The sequence below is a fragment of the Mustela nigripes genome, chromosome 3, assembly GCF_022355385.1.
Source record: "Mustela nigripes isolate SB6536 chromosome 3, MUSNIG.SB6536, whole genome shotgun sequence".
Classification (NCBI taxonomy): Eukaryota; Metazoa; Chordata; class Mammalia; order Carnivora; family Mustelidae; genus Mustela; species Mustela nigripes.
Genome location: NC_081559.1, coordinates 14,726,727 through 14,751,485, shown reverse-complemented (window position 1 = coordinate 14,751,485; position 24,759 = coordinate 14,726,727). Strand labels below are relative to the sequence as shown.

General features: G+C 36.0%; 1 protein-coding gene across 34 annotated transcripts in view; it reads right to left on the bottom strand.

Annotated features, from left to right (window-relative positions):
* The window catches only part of ABI2 (abl interactor 2), a 123,961-nt gene that overhangs the window by 53,607 nt on the left and 45,595 nt on the right, over nt 1–24,759 (bottom strand). For all 34 annotated transcript variants that reach the window (XM_059393284.1, XM_059393286.1, XM_059393283.1 and 31 more), the window contains exon 2: nt 4,045–4,212. In XM_059393284.1, coding sequence (XP_059249267.1) covers nt 4,045–4,212 — 168 coding nt within the window. The remainder of the gene's footprint in view (nt 1–4,044; nt 4,213–24,759) is intronic.

The following is a 24,759-nucleotide window of genomic DNA, read 5'->3' as shown; positions in this document are numbered from 1 at the left end:
AATCTAGTCTCAAGATATTGTAAGAATTTCCTGACTCCCTCTAAAAACATAATATTTTTAATAAAGCATAAGAATAATAAAAAATGTAAGTATCAAACATTTGGGGGAAAAAACAGTATTTTAGAACAAGGGCTTGCAAGCTACAGCTTACATGCCAAATCTGCCCTGACTGCTTTTATATCACCAGCTAAAATAGTTTTTTACATTTTTAAATAGTTGTTTAAAAACATACACACAGGGCGCCTGCGTGGTGCAGTTGTTAAACAGCTGCCTTCAGCTCAGGTCATGACCCCAGGGTCCTGGGATCGAGCCCCACATCAGGCTCCCTGCTTGGCGGGAGGCCTGCTTCTCCCTCTCCCACTCCCCATCCTTGTGTTCCCTCTCTCGCAGTCTTAGTCACATAAATAAATAAAATCTTTAAAAAAAAATACACACAGAGAGAATATGAGACTGATACCACATATTTGGCCCACAAAACCTAAAACATTGACTATCTGGCACTTCACAGAAAAGCTTGCCAATCCTTGTACTTAGAGTATTTACTGGGTATTTGCTTTGTAAACAGAAAACGTTTTCACATACTATAAAATAATTTTTCAGTTCAAATTCATTTGACTTTTTAAAAAAGATTTTATTTATTTATTTAACCGAGAGAGAGAAAGATCACAAGTAGGCAGAGAGGCAGGCAGAGAGAAAGGGGGGAAGCAGGCTCCCCGCTAAGCAGAGAGCCGGGCACAGAGCTCGATCCCAGGACCCTGAAATGATGACCTAAGCAGAAGGCAGAGGCTTAACCCACTGAACCACCCAGGCGCCCCTCATTTAATTTTTAAAACAAAGGACTCTACCTGTACATTAAACATAGCTGAAAAATATTTCAATCCTTAAAGCAAATAATAAAAAATAGATAATTTTTTAAAAATTTACTGATTTCTTAGATATAGCCTCCATCCCCCCATTTCTCTTATTCAACCTCTCACTCAACATACTATTTTGTATAGACTTAACAGGTGTTGGACAGCTGCAGATAACCTCACCCGTCCAGGGATTGTTCAACTCCAAATGAAGATGATTCAAAACAAATAAAAATATAAATAAATAAATAAATAAATAATTGTAAAAAAGAAGATTCAACATATTCAGGGCTCTGACTCAGGCCCCTGTTATTATTTCTGATCTTCTAAATCTCTATCCACTTATCTTTCCCATTTTTCACTTATTCCATTAAAATATTTTAAAAGACCATACTAATTAGACCTACTAATTATATGTAGATTTATGTGCTACTCAAAAATAAAAATGTTTTCATTAATGAGTACATAGTAATTACAACTTAAGGTAGACTTACTCACCTTTCTCCTCAAGACTGCTACTTTCTCTACCAAAGTAGTATAGAATTATCAAAAAACAGATGATTATTGGGGAGCCTGGACAACTCAGTCAGGAGAGCATCCGACTCTTGACCTCTGGGTCATGAGTTGGATCATGCCACACACTGCATATGGAGATTACATAAAAAAATAGATGATTATCTTTCACTGTCATTTGCTTACTATCTACTACCTTCACAATCACTCCTATTTTCTCTTACAAACTAATAACAAGCTGTTCATCCTCTTTAGGAACTCTAATATATTAATTTTTCTTCTGTATTCACACTTTTCTTCTTTCTTTTTTAGGTCCTTTGCTAAGACTTCAAACACACAAAAATTTTAAGACTTTCAAACTTCAAAATTCTCTATCAGATTAGCCATTTGTCAACATTCCTCCTATAGAAATCTAAGTTCATCTATTTCATCATCATTGTTTCCTCCAAGGGGTCTCTTCATAATAAAATGTACATCTCATTCATTAAAACTCACCAATTCAAAAAAAACAAAACAACAAAAACAAAAACCTCATCAATTCTTTTGGGGTTTTGTTTTTTACTTGAAGAAACACAGCAATACAACAAGCAGCAAATTATAGTTTACAGAAGTTTATACGTGGGTAGCATCTGGGTGGCTCGGTCAATTAAACCTCTAACTCGTGATCTCAGCTCAGGTCTTGATCAGGTTCATGAGTTCAAAGCCCTGCACTGAGATCCACACTGGGCAAGGAGCCTATTTAAAAAGGAAAAAGTTTAGGGGCACCTGGGTGACTCAGGCTGTTAAGCATCTGCCTTCAGCTTCAGGATCCTGGGATTGAGCCCCACATCAGGCTCTCTGCTCAGCCGGGAGTCTGCTTCTCCCTCTGACCCCACTCCCATGCTTTCTCTCCCTCTCTCTTTCTCAAATAAATAAAATCTTTAAAAAAAAAAGTGTTTAGGGGTTCCTGGGTGGCTCAGTGGGTTAAGTGGCTGCCTTTGGCTCAGGTCATGATCGCAGGGGCCTAGAATCAAGCACCCCATCTGGTTCCTTGCTCAGCAGGGAGCCTGCTTCTCTCTCTGCCTGGCACTACCCCTGCTTGTGCTCTCTCACTCTCTGTCAAATAAATAAAATCTAAAATAAATAAATAAAATCTTAAAAAAATAAATAAATAAAAGGTTATATGGAATATAAAGAAAATGTTACAGTAGTAAATTCATATTTAAGATTAAATTTAGTATTAAATAACAACTAATCCCTCTAAATTAGTCTGATGGAACTTTCAAGTAACAGCAATAATATGAGTACTCCTGTATCTGATTTGATTTTCTGGAATGTATTTTATTTAATTATACAAGTTAAGTTTCAGACTTTGAAAAATTATTAGTCAATTTCAGAAGAGTCCTGAACTCTTAAGATGAACAAAAAGAAAATATAATGTCTTTTTTTATAAAGGACATCTTAAAACTTGTTATTCCAGAAGAGTTCTAATCATTTAGTTATAAAAGAGTGTCAAATACTACATCAACGGACACCTGGATGGCTCAGTCAGTTAAGCATCTGCCTTCAGCTCAGGTCATGATCCCAGGGTCCTGGGATAGAGTCCCCACATGTGGCTCTTTGCTCAGCAGGAAGCCTGCTTCTCCCTCTGCCTACCACTCCCCCTGTTTGTACTCTCTCTCTGTGACAAATAAAAAAATAAATAATCTTCAAAAAAAAAAAGAATACTACATCAAGTCACTCAAAGGACAGTGCTGAACTAGGAAAGTTCCAAAGATCTCATCAAAGAGAAGCAGGCAGATCAAAACCTTTATCTTTTTAATGTTTTTTTTTAATTCATTTTGCAATTACAAACTCGCTTCTCAGTGAAGTATTTAAATGGCTCCAAAATACTAAAATGGATATGAAAGTAATGACACATACATGCAACATTATGCAGCCATTGAACATGTTTATGAAGAGCTCATAACGTCATGGGAGGATGTCTGTTACCACAGTAAGTTAAAAGGGTAAAATCCAAAATTCTATACATAATACAATCACACCTACATTTTAAAAACTATTTATAAGAAAAAAGTATTGGAACAAAGTAAAGCAAAGTAGTAAAGGTGAAAAGTTTGAACAGTAGAAAAAGGTGGGGTTTTTTTCCATTTTATTGTTTCTATATATTATGAGAACAGATTTTAAAATGGAAAAAGTATAACATTAATTTTTTTAAGTTTTATATAAGGATAATTTCATAAGTTCATTTAGGTTAATATGTCCATTATGTAGGTATGGTACCATCCTGGTAAACAAAAATCCTACCAGGAGCATATGTGCTGCCGAAGTGAGCACAAAAATCCTACCAAGAGAAAAATTAAAGAAGTGATAAGGCTATCATGTTAATATCTTTTAAGAAAGATAAAGAAACATGAAATCTGGTAAAAGTTGGAAGAAACCAGACACATTTTTACCTCAATGCTGATTATTTTCCTATGACTACTGAATTTTAATAGAAACCATTAAAATCTTCCCTGTCAAAATCACAGAGAAGATAATCACTCAACAAAAAGAACAAAAAACAACCTGATACTGAATTTGTATTTTCCAAATCATATGTGTGAGTAAATCACATAGTAAAGGCTGTCAGCATGATACAGATAGCTTATGTTTAACAAGTGTTCCTCATAGGCAAAATAGAAAAACAGTGTTGTCTCACTTGCGAAATATGATTGATTGAAGATTCCATCCTTCGCAGCTGGGATGCCTGAATATCCAGCATCTGTAGGACATTGTTGGCCAAGGTATTTATCAAATAGGCAACACTTGCTAAGGACTGGGTGGTGTAGGCTTTGGTTTCTTCTAGAGCTCGCTGCTTATCTGCTGACTAAGGGGGAGAAAAAAAGATCATTAATTTAAAGATAATCCACTCTATCAATCTACTCTACAAAAATACTCATCAAAACCATTGTTTCCAAATCTATACACCCTAGTTTAAAAGGTTCTGAATGTTGATTATCATTATCATGTAAACCCAACAAGTACTGAATGAGTTGACTAACATTTTCATGTTAAATATGTACCTCTTTGTATAGATGCAAATAAAATTCTATACCCATTATTTTAAAAATGAGATCCACTGGATATTTTGAGCAATGGCAGCAGTATATAGCTTCTCAAGATAACTATTTGGAAAGGTAGCACTGATTTGAATATATAAATTCTGGCATCCATTTTCCTACTTTCCTGAATTTGTTCTTTCCTTCCCCTCTAAATATGAAATGGGTCTATAATGTAATATCTCACTAAGGTAATCATAATGACAAAACAATTATGATAATGAAAGTAAAAATAACAAAGTAAACAAAATGGGTAAAATGCTGTAAATAATGAGAAATTAAAATAAAAATAATTAAAGGGGCGCCAGGGTGGCTCAGGCAGTTGTGCATCCTACTCTTGATTTTGTCTTGGATCATGGTCTCAGGGTCATGGGGTCAAGCCCCACATTGGGCACCATACTCAGTGCACAGTCTACTTGAGATCCTCTCTCTCCCCACCTCAACCCTCTTCTCCAATGCTAATAAATAAAATAAATCATTTTTTAAAAATAAAATAATCAAAGAAATCTTTCTTCTCAAGCATTTTAAGTGTCACAACTCTGTAAGACATAAATTGCTAAGTATCAAAACAGAGTGCACGGTAAAAAGTGGTTTAATTCATCATTTCCAAGGTCCCAAGGCAAAACAATGGTCTCCCAGGCCCGACCCTGCTTAGCTTCCGAGATCAGACAAGATCGGGCGTGTTCAGGGTGGTATGGCCGTAGACAAGGCAAAACAATGGTAAAGATATATATTCTATGCCGCTAAATACAGGACACTATCTTATTGTCCTAGTTCTGGATAAATACTGTGGTTCAGTAGAAAGCACACAAGCCTCTAAACCAGAAATCTTTTATTTTCATGTAGGCTCTACTATTTACTACAACATACCAGCTTGGACAAGAGTAACAGTTTCTCAATTTCCTCAGTTACAAAGCAGAAAAAATAAACCTCCATATCAACCATTCTAAGTAGTGTGAACACCAAATAAGAAAATGAATCTAAAACCACTTTCTAAAACTACAAATCCTTCTATGTAACAACTGTCATTATTTCTTTGAGTGGTCATTAACTGCTCGAAGTCCACCATGTTCCACTCTTCTCTCCTATACAATAGAGGAATCAAAATTAACAACCCCATATATGTTTTTCCAGGGAGAGCAAAATTCTTTTGAAGAAGCAGCAGTCAACAAAATAATCAAACGATACCCAGTGTAACGTGCAAAGAGTTAAGGATAACTATATTACCTTTGTTTGCTATTCTTTTCTAATCCTTAGTAATTTCCCTCTCCTCAATACTTGAATTAACAACAGAGTTGAAGCCAAATTTGGCTGCAGATAAATACTTCTTAGAAAACTATAAAGACTTCTAGATTCTGATTGTACATTTAAGGAGCTTAGAAGTCAGCATTCCATCCTAACAAGTGAAAAGCTCAACACAACAAAAAAATCAACGACTTTTCTTGAATTCATAGTAAAAGCAGCAAGTCATTAATACTTTTCAGATAATACTCTATCAGAGTATTCACTATAGAGAATAATTCAGAACTGAAACAATTTATTTGACAATATACTTCTTCAAAGGATCAAGAGGACAGATATTTGGGTAGATATAATTATTTCCAATGCACCCTTTTTTATATTCATGGTATCTGAGATTTTCTGAAAAGCAAATATTACCACTTCATGCTCCACTTCTGCTCCTAGTCTATGTGTGAAATCATGGAGCTGATTGATCTTCATCAAAGATATGAAAGACTCTTTTTAAATAGGCCTTGTGTGTATCTACTTTTCTTTGGAAGATTGAGGACACTGAAATGTAAAATGTATGAAGAAAACCTAAATAGAGATGCTGTTTGTGGCTGACATAACACTGATATAAATCAACATAAAGTATGTATTCAGGGCATCATTGAAGTAACACAAAGGAACACTCTGAATTTTATAAACATATTGCTATAAATATATCAATCTTTAGGAAAAAAGTTGGCAATCCATTAAAATCCTGATGTATCTTCCTAATGGCAATTATGTCACAAAGTCATGAATATATAGAAGTCATGAATATCAGCTGATGAGATTGAAACAAACAAACAAAAAACTTCAGATATCAAAGTATAGCTAACTCTTTCCTAAAAGAGTATACATTTATTTTACATCCACATTTACTAAATAATTCACCTCAGTCTAAAAAACCAAAGAAAGCACAACTCTCTGGTCATTACAGGAGAAGAACAAGAATGCTTCCTGATTGCTTATAATCTGTCTTTTGACCAGGGAGCACATAGTGGATTCTGAAGTGCTTTATTAGGACTATGTGTGGACTTAATATATTTTATTTAATAAGACTATACAGTTTCTAATGTATTAAAAGAAAAAAATATATTCCTGGAACCCTTGAGAGGAGAGGACACAGGTGATATGATCACTATAGAAATCCAAAAGAACTGAGAACCTAATAAGAGATTACAAGAAGATGGCAGGATACAAGGTTAACAGACAAAAGTCAATTGCTTTCCAGCAGTGAACAAGTGGAATTTGACATTAAAAACACAATCTCTCTCTGTCAAATAAATAAATAAAATCTTTAAAAAAAAAAAAAAAAGCAAACATACAAACATACATTCCAGGTTTCTGTTATCAGCTACTTTCAAGACAGGCATATCTATGTCAAATTTCACAAATGTTGATGCAAACAAAAGATGTATAAATTGAAACAGACACTTAACTATAGAGAATGAACTGATGCCTACCTCGTGGAGGCGGGCTGGGGGATGGTGAAATAGGCGAGGGGGATTAAGAGTGCTCTTACGATGAGCACTGAGCGTTGTAGAGATAGAATTGCTGAATCTCTACACAGCACACCTGAAACTAATAGAACACTACATGTTAACTATACTAGAAATAAATTAAAAACGTATTATTTTTTTTTAAAGATTTTATTTATTTATTTGACAGACAGAGATCACAAGTAGGCAGAGAGGCAGGCAGAGAGAGAGAGAGGAGGAAGCAGGCTCCCTGCTGAGCAGAGAGCCCGATGTGGGGCTCAATCCCAGGACCCTGGGATCATGACCTGAGCCGAAGGCAGAGGCTTTAACCCACTGAGCCACCCAGGCGCCCCAAAACGTATTATTTTTTAAAGATTTTATTTATTTATTTGAGAGAGAGAGAGAAAGAAAGCATGAGAGGAGAGAGGTCAGCGGGAGAAGCAGACTCTCTGCCAATCAGGGAGCCCAATGTGGGACTCAATCCCAGGACCCCAGGATCACGACATGAGCCAAAGACAGTTGCTTAACCAAGTGAGCCACCCAGGCACCCCTAAAACTTATTTCTTATGATTTATTTATTTGAGAGAGAGCAAGCAAGCAAGCAAGCACAAGAGCAGAGGGAGGGGAAGAGGGAGAGGGAGAGAGAGAAGCAGACGCCCTGCTGAGTATGGAGCTGGACACAGGGCTTGATTCTAGAACCCTAAGATCATGACCTGAGCTGAAATTAGATGCTTAACTAAATGAGCCGCCCAAGAGCCCCTAAAATTAAAAATAAACTTTATTTAAAAATGTAAAGATTATACTGTCATTAAACTTACAATATTTACTTAAAATTAGAATTATGCTTATAAATTACACCATAAACTGAAATTTATTTTTAAGAATTTAACAAGGATACCCTATAAATATAACAAAATTTGAACTCTTCTATTCTAGCTAACGTTTGCCAAAATTTTTCACACTATGCCTAAAAAGATCATTCAAACAAGAGCCACAGATTGTAGGATTTTTAATGTATCAGACTGTATCTTTTCAAGAATCATGAGTGATACTAAATCACTCATTCCCTAATGGAAGTTCATGGATATTCTCTTTAATAAATTTTTATAGTGTTTTAATTTTCATAATAATCTATTTACAAAATTTTAAAATTCACACATTAACATTACATAATATAAATTACCAAATAACTAAGAAAAAAAGCAAATTTAGCACTGCTTTGAGATTTAATTATGTTAGGTGCAAGTTATCCTACTGTAATTATAAAGCGAATTAATGAGATAAAAGAGGCAAACTTAATATATACATAATGCACTCACACCAAATGATGACCAAATAAACATTACACTTGCTGTACAAATTAAAGTGTTTTGGGTTTTTTTAGATTGTTATTTATTTGACAGAAAGAGACACAGTGAGAGAGAGAACATAAGCAGGGGGTGTGGGGGAGAGAGAGCAGGCTTCCCGCTAAACAGGGAGCCTGATGCAGGGCTCGATCCCAGGATCCTGGAATCATGACCTGAGCCAAAGGCAGACGCTTAACTCCTGAGCCACCCAGATGCCCCAAAAGTTTTTTTTTATAGAGTCTGCAATTGCTTAAAGAATTTGAAGATGTAATTCATCCCAAGAAACCACCATAGGGCAAGTTCATCATAATCAAAACAACCAGTAAACCTACCACCATATTTAAATTTCAAGGACAATGGAGTTTTTGCAAAGTATCACCCAGGACATTACTGTTTCTGACTTATTTTTATTCATTTAGTAGTTTTCTTTGTTTATAAATCTGCTACATATTTATAATTGTTACAAGAGAGCTACAATTTTAAGTGGTTTATATCTAATTTTATGTTTGATCATTAAATAACATTAGCATAAAAATTAAATGTATTTTTCAAAATAAGTTAACACAAGAAGTCAGATTTCTTTCTCTCCATATAAAAGGGTCTGTCCTTGGGATGCCTAAGTTGCTCAGTCAGTTGAGTCTCCAACTCTTGGTTTCCACTGAGGTCATATCTCAGGGTCGTGGAATAGAGCCTCTCGCGCTGCACTCTTGTTGTAAAGTCTGCTTGAGAGTCCCTCTCCCTCTTCCCTGGCCTCTCCTCCCTCACCAAGCTCTCTCTCAAATAAATAAATCTTTTTAAAAAGGTGGGGGAGGTCTGTCCATAAATAAATAGACTTGTCCTTTACTCAAGCCTAAGAATTATGATGTCAGTTTGGGGGTGCCTGGGTGGCTCAGTCAGTTAAATGCCCAACTCTTAATTTCAGCTCAGGTCATGAACTCCAGATCCTGAGATGCAGCCCTGTACCAAGCACCACCTCTGGGCATGGAGCCAGCTTAGAATGTTCTCTCCCTCTTCCTCTGTTCCTCCCCACAGCCTGTGCTATCACTAAAATGGTTAAAATCTAAAAAAAAAAAAAAAATTACTATGTCAATTCATATGTAAATGTAAAAAAAGGATGCAAATACAGTCCTGTAAACATTAAGGTAATAGCTCCAGACCACATGTAGAGTAAGGGAGATGAATACTTTTTTCTTGGTCCCACAGAGTTAAGATTACATTCCATGAAGTAGAAATAATTCATTAATCTGTGATACTCATTCTTACACAAAATTCACAGACAAGTTAGCAACTATTTTCATTAATAGAAGAGGCAAAAATCTTGGGGCACCCGGGTGCTTCAGTCAGTAGGGCGTGCAGCTTCTGGTCCCTGCTCAGCTCATGATCTCATGGGCTCGCAAGACGGAGCCCACTGCCGGGCTCTGCACTCCGCAGGGAGTCTGCTTAAAGAGTCTCTCCCTCTGGCCCTCCCCGCAACTCAGGCTCTCCTGCTTTCACACGCTCTCTTTATCCCTCTCATATAAATAAATAAATCTTTAAATAGAAGAGGCAAAAATCTGGTTCTCATAAACTGTGAAACAAAAATAACAAAAAATGACCTATAGAAGTAAATGCTGAGTATGAATGCTACAATGAAGGAGAGCTGTGTGGCCGCTGTTGACCAAAAAAAAAAAAAAAAAAAAAAAAGTTCAATCCAACATATTTACCCTATATATAAGACACTCTGCTCAGAGCTGAGGAATTTTAAAACATTGTATCTGCTCTCAAGGATCTATTATAGGAGAAAATTCACATAAATTACTAAAGTGAATTAAACAAGATGAATAAAAACGAAGTACAGTGAAATAAGAATAATATGATAGGGGCGTCTGGGTGGCTTAGTCGTTAAGCATCAGCCTTCAGCTCAGGTCATGATCCGAGGGTCCTGAGATCGAGTCCCACATGGGGCTCCCTGCTCCCAGGGAAGCCTGCCTCTCCCTCTCCTACTCCCTCCGCTTATGTTCCTTCCCTCTCTTGCTGTCTCTCTCCCTGTCAAATAAATAAAAATCTTTAAAAAAAAATTCAACTTGCTTTAAGAAAAAAAGAAGACTATGATAGATGGTACGAGGAAAATGGCAGGCTGAAAACAATGGCAATTATGTCAAATACCTAGACAGATCTTTAAGCAAGAAAAGAAAACGGAATTAATATAAATACACAGCTGATTCAGAAAAATAATCCCCACAGATTACCTGTATATTTTTAATAAGGTGAACCATCTAAAGCCAAGTCTTAAGTAAGTGTGTAAAAATAACTCTATTTCCTATTAATCTTCAAATACCAATGTCAGGAAACTTTCACATCATTATTACTTTGCACTAATAATCAAAACTAGCTCACAATGGGGACATGAGTTAATTTTTTTCATGGGATAAACACCCTATATATATACAACTCTCTATATTAACAACCATCTATATTTTTTCTTTTTAATCTGTAAAAAGCTTATTCTGTCTTGGCTTCTAAATCATGAGATTATAACAATGGAATCAGAACTTATTCAGAAACCCATAATTTTTACTTAGCCATTAATTCTACCCCAACCTATTTCCAATGGGCATATTTGAGAGCAAAGCCATAGTCACCATCTTCTCTATCGGATCCTCCATCACTCAATTTGAATATTAAGAACATTCATTTTCAAATACATAGCTACTCCTCAATCCATCAATATAGTCATTCTAGAACCACTTTAGCACATGATCAACTAACAGTAAGCTGACACACCTGAGTCTGACACTATGAACCAATATTCTCCACCTTCATCAGGCCATAACTTACCCTAAAAACGTACCTCTATTCCAAAGGTTTCACTATTTTGGTCTAAGTGTATATAAACTCCACTAAACTTGTAGTTCTAAATCTATCTTAGAAAAATAATCAAATATGAAAGAAGGCACAGACAAGGGTGTTCACTGACACAGTGAATGGCAAAAGAGAAAAAACACAAGACTGATAAACAATACATTTATATGATACATTTATATAGTAAATGAAAATAATGCTGTGTATTACTGAAATGGAAATACACCTACAAAATAATTAAATGCAAAAGGGCTGGTTACAAAGCAAATTGAACATAATCATCCTACTTCGGTAGGTACCTATGTGTAAGTAAATATGAGCACAAGAAAAAAGTCAGAAAAAAATAAGTCCCACAATGTTACAGTAAATTTTCTCTGAATATTAACAATACAATTTATTTAGGTCTTTTAATAAAGATTTTTAATATGGTCCATTTTTTTTTAACTTCAGGGAAGTATTACTTGCCTTTTCAGAAAAAAATAAAGCTATTGTTTTTTTTTAAACTGTTACACATGCATTAATACAAAAGTATAGAAAATTAAGAGTTCTGTCCTAGTCAACGCTAAGAAATATTTTTAAGGCATACAAGGTTCCAGAACAATTTTTTTAAATGTTTCTGAAATGTATTTTATATCTGTATGCTTACTAAAACAGTTATTTTGGGCTCAAAGGTTTATTCTTGGTATTTCTATATTCAAAACGAAGTTTTAAAGGACGGAGGTTTCTACACATCTACACTATGGATAAATTAAGCCAAGGATATTACGGTTTTATTAGAACCTGGTATAACAAGAGCTGAGATTTTTGTACTCACTTCAGCAGCATATCTACTAAGTTTGAGACCCCCGGCCATAAAGTGTTCAATGTAGACTGGAATAAATGTAGATAGATACTATTTCAGTAAAACTGAAAAATTTCTACCTTATCTTTAACCAAGAAGCCTATTAATGACAAAAGAAGATAAAATATCTTATTTCATGTAGAAGAAAGTCAACGGCAATTTAATAGAGGTAGTTTTGCAGTTCCTAAGCAGCAAGGTCTGATAAGTAAATACTGTGACATACAACTTTTGCTATAAATTTAACTATTGATTATATTATGGTTATAGGTCATGCACTAAAGGCAGTATGACACTTCAACCCAGCTATTTAACATTCCTACTTAAATGAGATTAAGTTACTGAAAAAAGAAAAATATCACTTAGATAAGAAAAAAATCATCATAGGTTTATAGAAAAACATAATGTATGTTCTGGTAAATACAAATAGTCCCATGAAGACAGATTCTTACACAGAATAGCAACCTTCCTGGCAGGTCCATATTATGCAGTGATTAAACCTTCCAACCTTGCTATCTCTTTACTTCCCTTTATGATACCAATTACTTTCTACACTGAGATGTTCCCAAAAATTCTGTCTTCAAACTACTTTTCTTGCTGTACTTTCATTCCTTAAAGAGAAACTTCATTACTTCCTCAGCTATCAGTTCCAAGCACAAATTTTAAAATCTATTTACAGCTAAAGTCAGCTGTAAACATCTCTCCCAAACCCATATTTTTGTTTACATGGCATTTCATCTTGCATATTGTAAAAGCCCAAGGTATCGCTAACTCATCACCTTCCTCAAAACCTCTTTTTCCTGATTCTGTTCATAACATCATTACTCAACTCTCTATATCCCACACCTTATCAGCTACCAAGATACTTATATTCTAACTGTGCCTTACATTCTTTCAATTCTACTGCCTACATTCTACTCCAGGCCCTCCTTATATCTTGCTAGTACTACTTATGCTAGTTCCCGGGTCAGCTGTGGTATCTTACAATCTGAAGATTGTCCTGAAGATTCATCTTCCTAAATCAGTTCCAAAGCCCCTACAGCTATCTCCTATGTACTTTTATATAAATCCCTCTACTATCATTTCTAGTCTCCCTTAATATGGCCTAGAATTTATCTCCCATTCAACCCTACTAGGACCTTAGATTACAGTTTAATGAGATTTATGGTTCTCAAAACACAGATCATGATTTCTTAACTTTGTTGTGCCTTTCCTTATTTACTTCATCGGTAACCCATCAACTTCACCAACCTACCCCTGCCTCTTCAAGGAAACCATCCCACATTGTGATACTCAGCATTTTTGAGAATTCCCACAGCATTTTATCAGATTTACAGCATATATCTTATAATAATGCCCATGTTTCATTGACACAAACTCCCACACTGGTAAGCCTTTGAGAGTAAGTACTATGCATTATGTATCTTCATATCTCATTACACACAGGAGTTACATATTATTTATTGAACTGTATCTACCTTAAGGTTCCAGAGAATCATGGTTACTTCTATCACCCAATGGAAGTAGAGGTGGAATAAGAGAAGAAGTGATATAAGGGAGATTTCCTGGATTTCCGGAAGGTTTAGCACCATCCAGGATATTCATGGTTATTGTATACCCCTAAGAAGAAAATTTAAATTTACTTCTTTTTTCTTTTTTAAAGACTGTAATTATTTATTTGACAGAGAGAGAGAGAGATCACAAGTAGACAGAGAGGTGGGCAGAGGGAGAGGGGGAAGTAGCCTCCCTGCTGAGCAGAGAGCCCAGTGTGGAGCTCCATCCCAGGACCCTGGGACCATGAACTGAGCCGAAAGCAGAGGCTCAACCCACTGAGCCACCCAGGCACCCCTAAAGTTACTTCTCAATTTGGTGTTCTGTGATTGATACCCAGAGATAAAAAGAGTAAAAACTTTATACCCTCTAGAGGAGCTCAAAAATGTACTATCATTACCACTAAGTTCCTACCATTATTTACCTTTCCTTTCTACTTCTACTAAATAAAATCACAGATTTGGCAGATATAAAAGTGTACAGACAATGGGGAAGAACAGGAAGAGAATGACAATATTTAGGGAGCATGAGCATGAGTGCAAACATGCAGGAGAGAATTCTTCTCTACAGATAACACCCTTGAGATCCACTGTCTGTTTCCTTCTCTTCCCAAGTACTGAATCTCTTGTCTAGTCCAGTCCAGTATATTATACTACCTAGAAAATATATAATTATTTTTGTTCTGACTGTAACTATGATCAGATTAGGTAAAGTATAGATACTTAGTTCTCGGTAAATGTTATCCCATCTAAAGAACTAAACAATTCCTTCCGGACCCTCCATGATTTAATTCTATCAATTTGTTTCAGTAAACTCTTATTCACTGAACACATATTCCACGACACAAATCCTACTATGCAGAAGGATATCAGAATGAATCTGCACTCAAGAATTTTTCAATCCTGGGGCACCCAGGTGGCTCAGTCAGTTACACATCTGACTCTTGGTTTCAACTCAGGTCAGGATCTCAGGGTCAGGGGATTGAGCCCCATGACAGGCTCCACACTCAGCATGGAATCTGCTTGTCCCTCTCCCTCTGCTCTTCCTCCTACTCACTCTCTCGCTTTCTCTCTCTCTCCCTTCACCCCCAAATAAAATCTTTTTTAAAAGTTTTCATCCCAATACAGAGAAAGGCATACAGAAAACATCAATGCAAAATGTTCAAGAATATGAATGAGATCCAAGTAGGACCATCTAAGATATAGATGGTCATCCAGACAGAGTCTCAAGAATGGAGTTGGTACTGCTAAGCAGGGGTGAGAAAAGTTATTCCAAGCAGAGGAAACAGCCTAAACAAGGACAAAGAGGTATGAAAAAGATTCCTTGGTTCAGAAAACATGTATTTCAGTATTATTAACCTATCATTAGTTTACTACCTCTTCTGCATTAAGACTGAAATGTGCTGGAATTTAAGACTGAAATGTCCTGGTATTTCCTTCTCATCAACCTGTTAAGAAATTAAAATATCACACATGTGGGGACACCTGGGTGGCTCAGTCAAACATCGACTCTTGATTCCAGCTCAGGTCATGATCTCCCAAGTCATGGGATGCAGCCCTGTGTCAGGCTCTCACAAGTGCATAGTCTACTTCTCTCCCTCATCCTCTGCCCCTCCCCTCTTCTCCCTTTGCTCTCTCTCTCCAAATAAATAAATAAATTTTTCAAAAAATAGATCACATATGTAATCAATCTAGTTAGGTCATGGCAGAGTCAAAGTATCTGACTCAATAATGCGGCTAAGGGGAATATTCTTAGAATATCTATTTACTGAGCTTTCAATTCTGTATACCAACAAATCTCATAACTAAACCAAATTTGAAAGACCCCATCACTAAATTTCATGGAAATTCCAATAATAACATCTAAAATATAGGACAATCATTACATACAAATGGAAAGTTTCTGCCAAAGGACCATGCAGAGCATTAGAAAAATACTTATTATGCTTTAGAATTGTTCAACTATTAATTTTTATGATATGAAAGAATATATTCATGCCTTGCTTTCAGATTCCTGGATGGAGAAAACAGCCTTAAAAAAAAAAAAAAAAAGCACAGAATTCAAATTAGAATGAGTCATACATTTCATAGTGAAAAACAGTAAAATATAATTAGATAAACATGGACAATTTACCAAAATAAGAACACAAGACAGATGTGAACATGGGAAAATGATTCAGCTACACAAATGATGGGGGGAAGGAAGAATGACAAATCAAAGCACCATTTTTATCAAGTAATTAACAAGAAAAAAAGTTTTAAAAAACATACTGACAACTGTTTTAAATCTGCTTTGTGATTATCTTGTTTTGGCAGATGAATTAAGAGAATTCATAACAAGGATGCCAAATACTCTTAAGAAAGCTAATTACTGAACTTGTTAGTATATACTTATGATCAAATGTGCTAAATTTTTATGATGTTATATTTTCCTAAATTCTTAGGATAGCACTAAAAAATAAGCCTCTAGTTAGAAAAAAAAAGAAAAGGGGGAACAGCCCATATATGCAAAAATAAATTAAGCAAACCTATTATGCATCATTAAAAATGTCAATGTTTATGTAATATTTATACTTGTTACTGCATTGTTACATATTATTCATTATATCTTCTTTAAAAATCCATAAATGACTACAAAGAAAACAGAGCATTATGTAAAAACCTAGCATAGGGCTAGAATGGGGAAAAGGGAAAATTTACATCATTTAAAATGTACGGTAATGGAAGAATAACTTTTTTCTTTTGAAACATATACTAAGCAAACAAAGATTTTATTTAAAAGGTGACAAATGACATTAAAAGCACAGGCAACAAAAGATAAAGCAGAAAAAATGGACTTCATCAAAATTAAAAAGTTTTGTGCAAAGGACCCTATCAAGACACCTCACCAAATGGGTGAAAATATCTGCAAATCATAGATTTGATAAGGGATCAACAGCAAGAATATATAAAGAACTCCTGGAGCCTGGGTGGCTCAGTTGGCTAAGCAACTGCCTTCGACTCAGGCTATGATCCCAGAGTCCCAGGATCCAGTCCCACATCGGGCTCCTTGCTCAGCCAGGAGTCTGCTTCTCCCTCCGACCCTACCCTGTCTTGTGCTCTCCCCCTCTCCTCAAATAAATAAAACCTTTAAAAAAAAACAAACAAACTCCTACAACTCAACAAAAAAACAAGAAACCCAATGAAAAAATGAGTAAAAACACTTGATAGAGATTTCTCCAAAAACATACAAATGAACAAAAAGTACATGAAAACATGCTCAACATCACATCATTAGAAAAATGCAAATCAAAACCACCTGATACTACTCCATACTCATTTAAAATGGCTATTACTTTAAAAAAAATTAACAGACAATAACAAATGTTGGCAGGGAATCAAAGAAACTGAAACCCCATCCACTGCTGGCAGAAATGTAAAATGGTGCGGAAACAAAAAATTAATTATTTAATTAAAATGGTGTGGAAACTGCTGAAAACAGTTTGGCAGTTTCTCAGAGTTAATTACTATATGATCCTGCAATCCCGCTTCCAGGTATATACAAAAGATTTGAAGCAGGTATTGAAAAGGACACTTGTACACCAATGTCCAGAGCAGCATTATTTACAATAGTGAAAAGAGAGAAACAATCTAATGTCCCTCCACAGATGAATGAATAAATAAAATCTGGTGGATACAAACAATGGGATATAATTAAACCTAAAAAGAAATGAAATTCTGGTACATGCTACCAGATAAACCTTGTAAATACAACACTAAGTGAAATAAACAAGATATGAAAGACCAATGCTATGATTCCACTTATATAAAGTACCTAGAACAGGCATATTCATCCACATAAATTATAGTAGAGGTACCAGGGACTAAGGAGAGAGGAGAGTGCAGAACTATTGTTTAATGGGTACTTTCTGTTTGGGATAATGAAAAAGTTCTGGAGATGGAAAGTGGTAATGGTTGTACAATACTGTAACTGTACTTAACACTGATTTGCACACTTAAAAATGGTTAAAACAGTTAATTGTATGATATGTGTATTTATCACAATAAAAACCACTAAACAAAAAGACGATAGAATGATAATCTCTTAAGGGTACTATATATGTATTTTTAAACACATATCCTTTAGGTTATGATAATGGGATCAACTAAGAATGAAGTTTGTGAATTCATGGTATATCATTTGGTTTTACTAATTTTTGAAAACTTTGAAATTGGAACCTTCAAAGTCATTTTCAGACCTCTGGATCAATGCCACTCCAAAGTATAATCAATTGTACTAATGTCTTTCATTAGCTACAGGGAAAGGGTGTTTACTAACAATGAACTCACCAGCATGAACACACTTCCCATTATCAACAAAGACTGATTTCTTCTATTTCTGATAATAAAATCAGCAAAAACTACTTTAACTTCCTAGTGAAGCTTTACCATTATGGTGTTAGCACTGTACTTAGCCACATACAATAAGAAAATGCTGAAGTAGACACAAACGGCTTACTACACATGTACATATGTCATCTATAAGAAAGAACTCAAATTAAAATTGACACAGAAGCCTATGCTATCTCAAAAGCTAGGAATTTTACAATTACATGTAAGATCTCACCTCCACGATTACTACTTACCACTAATCTCTTTTCTAATGATATCAGGCTATATATCCATAAGCCTGTCCCCACTTATGCATTACTAGAATCATGTTGAATCTGAGTTGTCTCTAATAAAATCAAAGGGGAGTGGAAAGCTATTTGGGACAGATTTCAAGAAATTTAGAAGAAAATGGAAAATATGCAGTATTTAAAAGCATGGAAATGCAGAGCACTCCTGTATCCCCAACAATGGCTAGAAACAGTGTGCAATACAAAGTAGCTGCCAAAAAACTAGTTAAACAAAATGAGAAAATGAATGAGGTGTAGAGTACAAAAAGAAGAGATTCCTGGGAACTATCTTTCAGAACCCAAGCTTCAGAAACTAGATAATGAGAAAGTAAAGACTCTCTAAATGACACATGAGGTAGAACACTGGAGCCTGCAAAGCCATAGAAACCAAGAGAAGAAACTATTTCAAGAAGGAAGAAAGACAAGGTCAATGCTACTGAGAAATCAAGAAAGATGAGTCAGAAAAGCACCCAGGGAATGGCTGTAACAATATGGAATCATTTGATGAATTTGAAAAACAGACATTTTGCTTAATAGGACTGTAGAAACCAGACCAGAATGAGTGTTAAGAATAAAGGAAGCAGGACCCGTGTGCGCCTCAGTCGGTCAAGGCGCTGGGATCGAGCTCCTTGCTCAGCAGTAAGCCTGCTTCTCCCTCTCCCTGCCGCTCCCTCGGCTTGTGCTCTCTCTCTGGCAAATAAATAAATAAAATTTTAAAAGAAGAATAAAGGAAGCACAGGTAGATAAGTCTTCAAACAATGTCTGTTCATATAGGGAATTAAAGAAGGGGACCACAGCTAGAAGAGAACACGGGGTTGAAAACAACAGTTGAAGATGGGAGTGATAGAGCATGTTTCCAGGCTGATACAGAAGTTCCAATGGGACAGGAGCAGTTGAAGAGGCATGACAGTTAAAGTAAAATATTTGAGGAAGAGCTCAAATGGAGCAATTGGTCTTTGAGAGAAGGAGGACAGTTATTTCAACAGAAGAGAAAAACGAGAAAGTTGCTACTGGTGTAAAGTTTACAGATTTTTAAGGTGGAAAGATGGAGGAGATTTAGTATAGTGGTTTCAATCTCTGTAGTATGAGGCAGGGTAATCAGGAAGATAGGCTTTGGATATAAGAAGAGACAGATGAGGATATGACAGAATTATCACAGAGAATTATCACTGGAAAATTAAATGAGATCATGCATGCAAAAATCACAGCACAGAGCTTGGCACAATGGAAAAGCTCAAAAAATGACAGTCCCTTTTATGTTATCTGATCTTTAGATGGAGAAAGTCTGCTAAATATAAAGAAAGCAATGGTCAAAAAGACAATCATGATCTCCAAAAGTATTACATCACACAATGTTTTAAATTACAAAATGAAGTTTCAAAGTGGAAATAAACTGCAAATTGAAACAATGAGACACCACTGCACACCTATTAGAATGGCTAAAATACCAAACACTAACACCACCAAATGCTGAAGAGGATGTGGGACAAGAACTGTCTTCTAGTGCTGGTGAATGGAAGGCGGTTTGGCAGCTTCTTATAAAACTAAACATACTTTTACTACATGATGCAGTAACCATGCTCCTTGGTATTTATCCAGATGAGCTGAAAACAGGTTTATACAAAAACCTGCACAAGGATGTTTTGGCAATTATAATAAATTGGAAGCAACAAAAATGCCCTATAATAGGTGAATGCAGATAACAAATTGTGGTATACCGTTCAATGGAATACTATTCAGCAATACAAAGAAATGAGCTCTTAAACCATAAAAAGGCATAGAGGAACCCTAAATGTACATTGCTCAGTGAAAGAAACCAATCTGAAAAGGCTCCGTGCTATATGATTCTAGCTATATGACATTCTAGAAAAAGTAAAACCATGGAGACAGTAAAAAGATCAGTGATCGTTAGGCATTTGTGGGGAAGGAAGGAAGATTGAACAGGTAGAACACAGGGAAATTTAGGGCAGTGACACTGTTCTTTATGAAACTGTGATTTGTGAAAACCCACAGAACATGTAACAGCAATCATGAACCCTAATGAACTTCAGTTAACAACAATTACAGACATTGCCTCATCCGTTTTAACACATGTACCACACTAGAGTGTTAATAATAGGGGCAGCTGGGGGAAAGTGGGGCGGGGTTGGGGTATATGAGAACAATCTACACTCTCATTTTTCAGTAAATCTAAGACTGGTCTAAAAAACAAAGTCTACTTTAAAAAAAAAAAAAACCTACAATCAATAAAGACATAAAACCATTTAGAAAAATACATACGCAGAGCAAGGAATAGATCAGAAAATTCATGAAAAAATTAAAATAAGTCAAAAACAAGAAAAAAATGTTTAACCTCACTAGCAAAGCTCAGCTTCATGCTTAAAGCCTGGAATCAAACATATTGGGCTCCACCATTTCCCAGCAATGTTAACCATAAGCAAGGTTTTAAACTTTTCCAAGCATCTGTTTCTCAAAGGGTAGTCTACTGACGAGCAGCAACAGTATCATATGGAACCCACTTAGGAGAAATGCAGAACCCTGGACCAAACCCTAGAATCTCTGACATAGAATCTGTTTTAACAAGATGCCTAGGTGATTCATATGCATGAAGTCTCAGTTTTCTCACTTCTATAATAAACATGAGATTAGTATTTATCTCAGAAGACTTAAAACTAAATAAGGTGAAACACAAAAATACTTCCCAACCACCAAAAACTTGATAATATTTGCTATTACTATATCAGCAACTGAAGCAAAGTAAATTAAAAGATATACATTTCTTTGTAACTTTTAACTAGCAAAAAGGGGCGCCTGCACGGTTCAGTGGGTTAAACATCCGTCTTCAATTCAGGTCATGATCTCATGGGATGGAGCCCCGAATCGGGCTCCCTGCTCAGTGGGGAGTCTGCTTCTCCCTCTCCCTGCCCCTCCCCCTGCTTGTGCTCTCTCTTAAATAAATAAATAAATAAATAAATAAATAAATAAATAAAATCTTTAAAATAATAATAATAATAAATAAATGAGCAGATTTCAAAAACAACAATCAAGTCTGGTGAAGGTAAAGCAAGACAGATAATCATCCACACAACTGGTTAAAATGTATTTGAGGTATGGGGCGCCTGGGTGATCTCCGTCCATCATTTAAATAAGTAAAATCCTTAAAAAAAAAATGCATTTGAGGTATAATCTTTCTGGAAAGCAATTTGTCAGTATGTACCAAATATATTTAAAATGTTCATACTCAGGGAGCCTGGGTGGCTCAGTGAGTCAAGCTCCTGCCTTCAGCTGAGGTCATGATCCCAGGGCCCTGGGATAGAGCCCTGCATTGGGTTCTCTGCTGAGCAGGGAGCCTGCTTCCTCCCCTCTCTGCGCGCCTCTCTGCCTACTCGTGATCTCTGTCAAATAAATAAATAAAATCTTAAAAATAAATAAATAAATAAAATGTTCCTCCTACCCATGCTATGTTGGGGTCTCCTCTCCTAGATTATGTCATCAGCTAATTTTGTCGCTTTTCTAGTAGTTTCCAAGTATCAAAATAGTTTCATTTTCAAACATTAAAAAGACCATTTCAACCTAAATCAGAACTTCAATTTTCATTCGAATTCCTCGACTCAGGCCTAAACTGAAAACCACACAAACCTGACTGAGAGAGCAATGTGTGTTCTTTCCTGACTCCTCTACCTGCCCTTGCACTCCCTTTGGTCTTCCTCCCCACGTCACAATACTGCTTACAGTTCACGTCTCCAGAATTAGGAGCAGCAAGGTAGAAGAAAGCACGATGAGCAATGAAAGTAGAAGTGCAAGGATTTACATGACTGTTTTGCAGCAATCTGATGTGACTTAGCTTAGAAGGCACAAATCACATAGCCCCCTTCCGTTACTGCTAACGCCCCAGGGCAGTCCGTTTTCTTCGGCAAGATTCTTATAGCCCAGTTCCAGTGACCTTCCTTCTGCTCTGTCTACTTATTTTGTCCAGGGGGAGAAAAGTCAGCATTTTTACCCCTCCAAAATTCTAGAAGTACTAGGTCTTTCCATTACAGCCTCCTTACTTGCTCTACTTCAGGCTGGATCTAACCTTCAGACTTTTCTCCGGGAAGTCAGGAAACCGTTTCGTGCCCGCTCCCATGCTACGCTCAATCCAACTAGGGTCAGGATCAGCCCAAAACGCTCTCCCTCTACTTCAGACCTCAAGCACCTCTACAAATTGGCAAGCCTCAAGCTGGGGGTGAAATCTCAGTCCTGTAACAGACAACCCAATGGCTATGACTGATTTTCATAAAATTCTCTTAACTTATTTGAAGATGAGGGAGAAGCACAGCATTTCTACACCCGCTTTAAAAAAAAAAAAAAAAATCTTCATTTGGGGTTGCTGGGATGACCTAGTTGGTTGAGCGACCAAATCTTGCTTTCAGTTCAGGTCATAATTTCAAGGTCATGGGATGAAGCCCCACAATGGGCTCATACTCAGCGAGGAGTCAGCTTAAGATTCTCTCTCCTTCCCTCCCTCTCCCTCTGCCTCTCCCCCTATTCATATGTGCACTCTCTCTAAAAAATAAAATCTTAAAAAAAAAAAAACTTCATTCATTTGCATACATATATGTAAGTGAATGGTTTATATATCTATATGTATATTCAGATATACAGAGAACAAAGGGTTTAAAAAGTAGATTCCTCTTTCAGCAAGTCTTACAGGAGTAATTTAACACCCTTTTTTAAAATATGGAGGTAACTGTTGGATATTGTCCTCACCTCTGGAGTGTGAACTGTAAATCTAAGAAAACGGGAAAAGCTTCATTTAATATCCTGTTACACAAATAACTGGAAACCATCTAAACATACAACAACAGAGAAAAGGTTAAACAAAGCACAACCATATCATTAAAAAATGTGTATTAAAAACTGCATATGAACAATCTTTATGACATAAAGAATGCAAAACTATATTAAATATATTAAAACCCTAAATAACACACCCCCAATAATGTAAATTTGAATATAATGAAACTATTTCCAGAACCTTTAAACAACATGACCTTACAACTGTATGAAAATTTATATTTTTAAACTTCATGTTATTGTTTAACTTTTTCAACTTTTAAACTTTTAAACTTCAAGTCATCATGATAGGGATTTACTGTATTTCAAATATGTAAAACAGTATGCATAAAATGTTACAAATGCATACGTATACAAAATTATGTATTGATAGATATTAGAAGGAAAATACTAATTACGTAATATCAGTACTTACTAGAGGGAAATAAATGTTCAGTTTTATTGGTATTGAAATAAATTTTCATTTATTCTTTTTTTTGATATTTTATTTATTTATTTGACACAGAGAAAGAGAGAGAGCACAAGCAAGAGGAGGTGCAGGCAGAGAGAAAGGGAGAAAGAGGGTCCCCACTGAGCAAGGAGCTTGACATGGTGCTCAATCCCAGGACCTTGGGATCATGACCTGAGCTGAAGGCAGACACTTAACAACTGAGCCACCCAAGGGCCCCTTATTTATTCTTTATATTCTACCATTTTCTATTATGTATTCTTCTTACAATGAAAAATATTTTTTTCAATAACCACCTCTCATGCTTCTGTGAAAACAAGATCAATAATAGCACGTTCTGGACACCATGTTATCTGTATTTTCACATATTTTAGTACAAAAGTCTATGCCACAATTATGGAACTGGACTAGTTGGGCTACTGCCACCATAACCAACGTCACAGGAACTGTGTCATTCAAGGTCCAGCATACAAACTAGAAATGTATTAATATGCTGATTAACTAACTATACAGTTCTTTTCTTTCTAAACCAATCTGACACAGCAGAACCCATTAAAACGTTTGCTCTAACAAACAAATTATTTTTAGCTACATCTCCACAGGATACATGAAGAACCACAAAGGAAACAATTCTTCACTGGCCTCCTCAAGAACAAAGTAGAATCACTCAAAGTTTCTAAACCCACTAATTTAGTGCAGACATAGCTTTGTAAAAGGGTACTACCCTGCTCAATAAATAATGCCAATTATAAGGCACAGGACACAAAATTAAAATGAGTGAAGGGATGGGGAATGTCTTTGTTAATAGCTTATTTAAATTCCTGTGTTAGCGTGCAGAAGCCATTTTCTCAAGATTTTTTTTAAGTCTTTTTTTTTTTTTTAAGATTTTATTTATTTATTTGACAGAGAGAGAGAGAGATCATAAGTAGGCAGAGAGGTAGGCTCCCTGTTAAGCAGAGAGCCCGATGCAGGGCTTGATCCCAGGACGCTGGGATCGTGACCTGAGCCGAAGGCAGAGGCTTAACCCACTGAGCCACCCAGGCACCCCTGG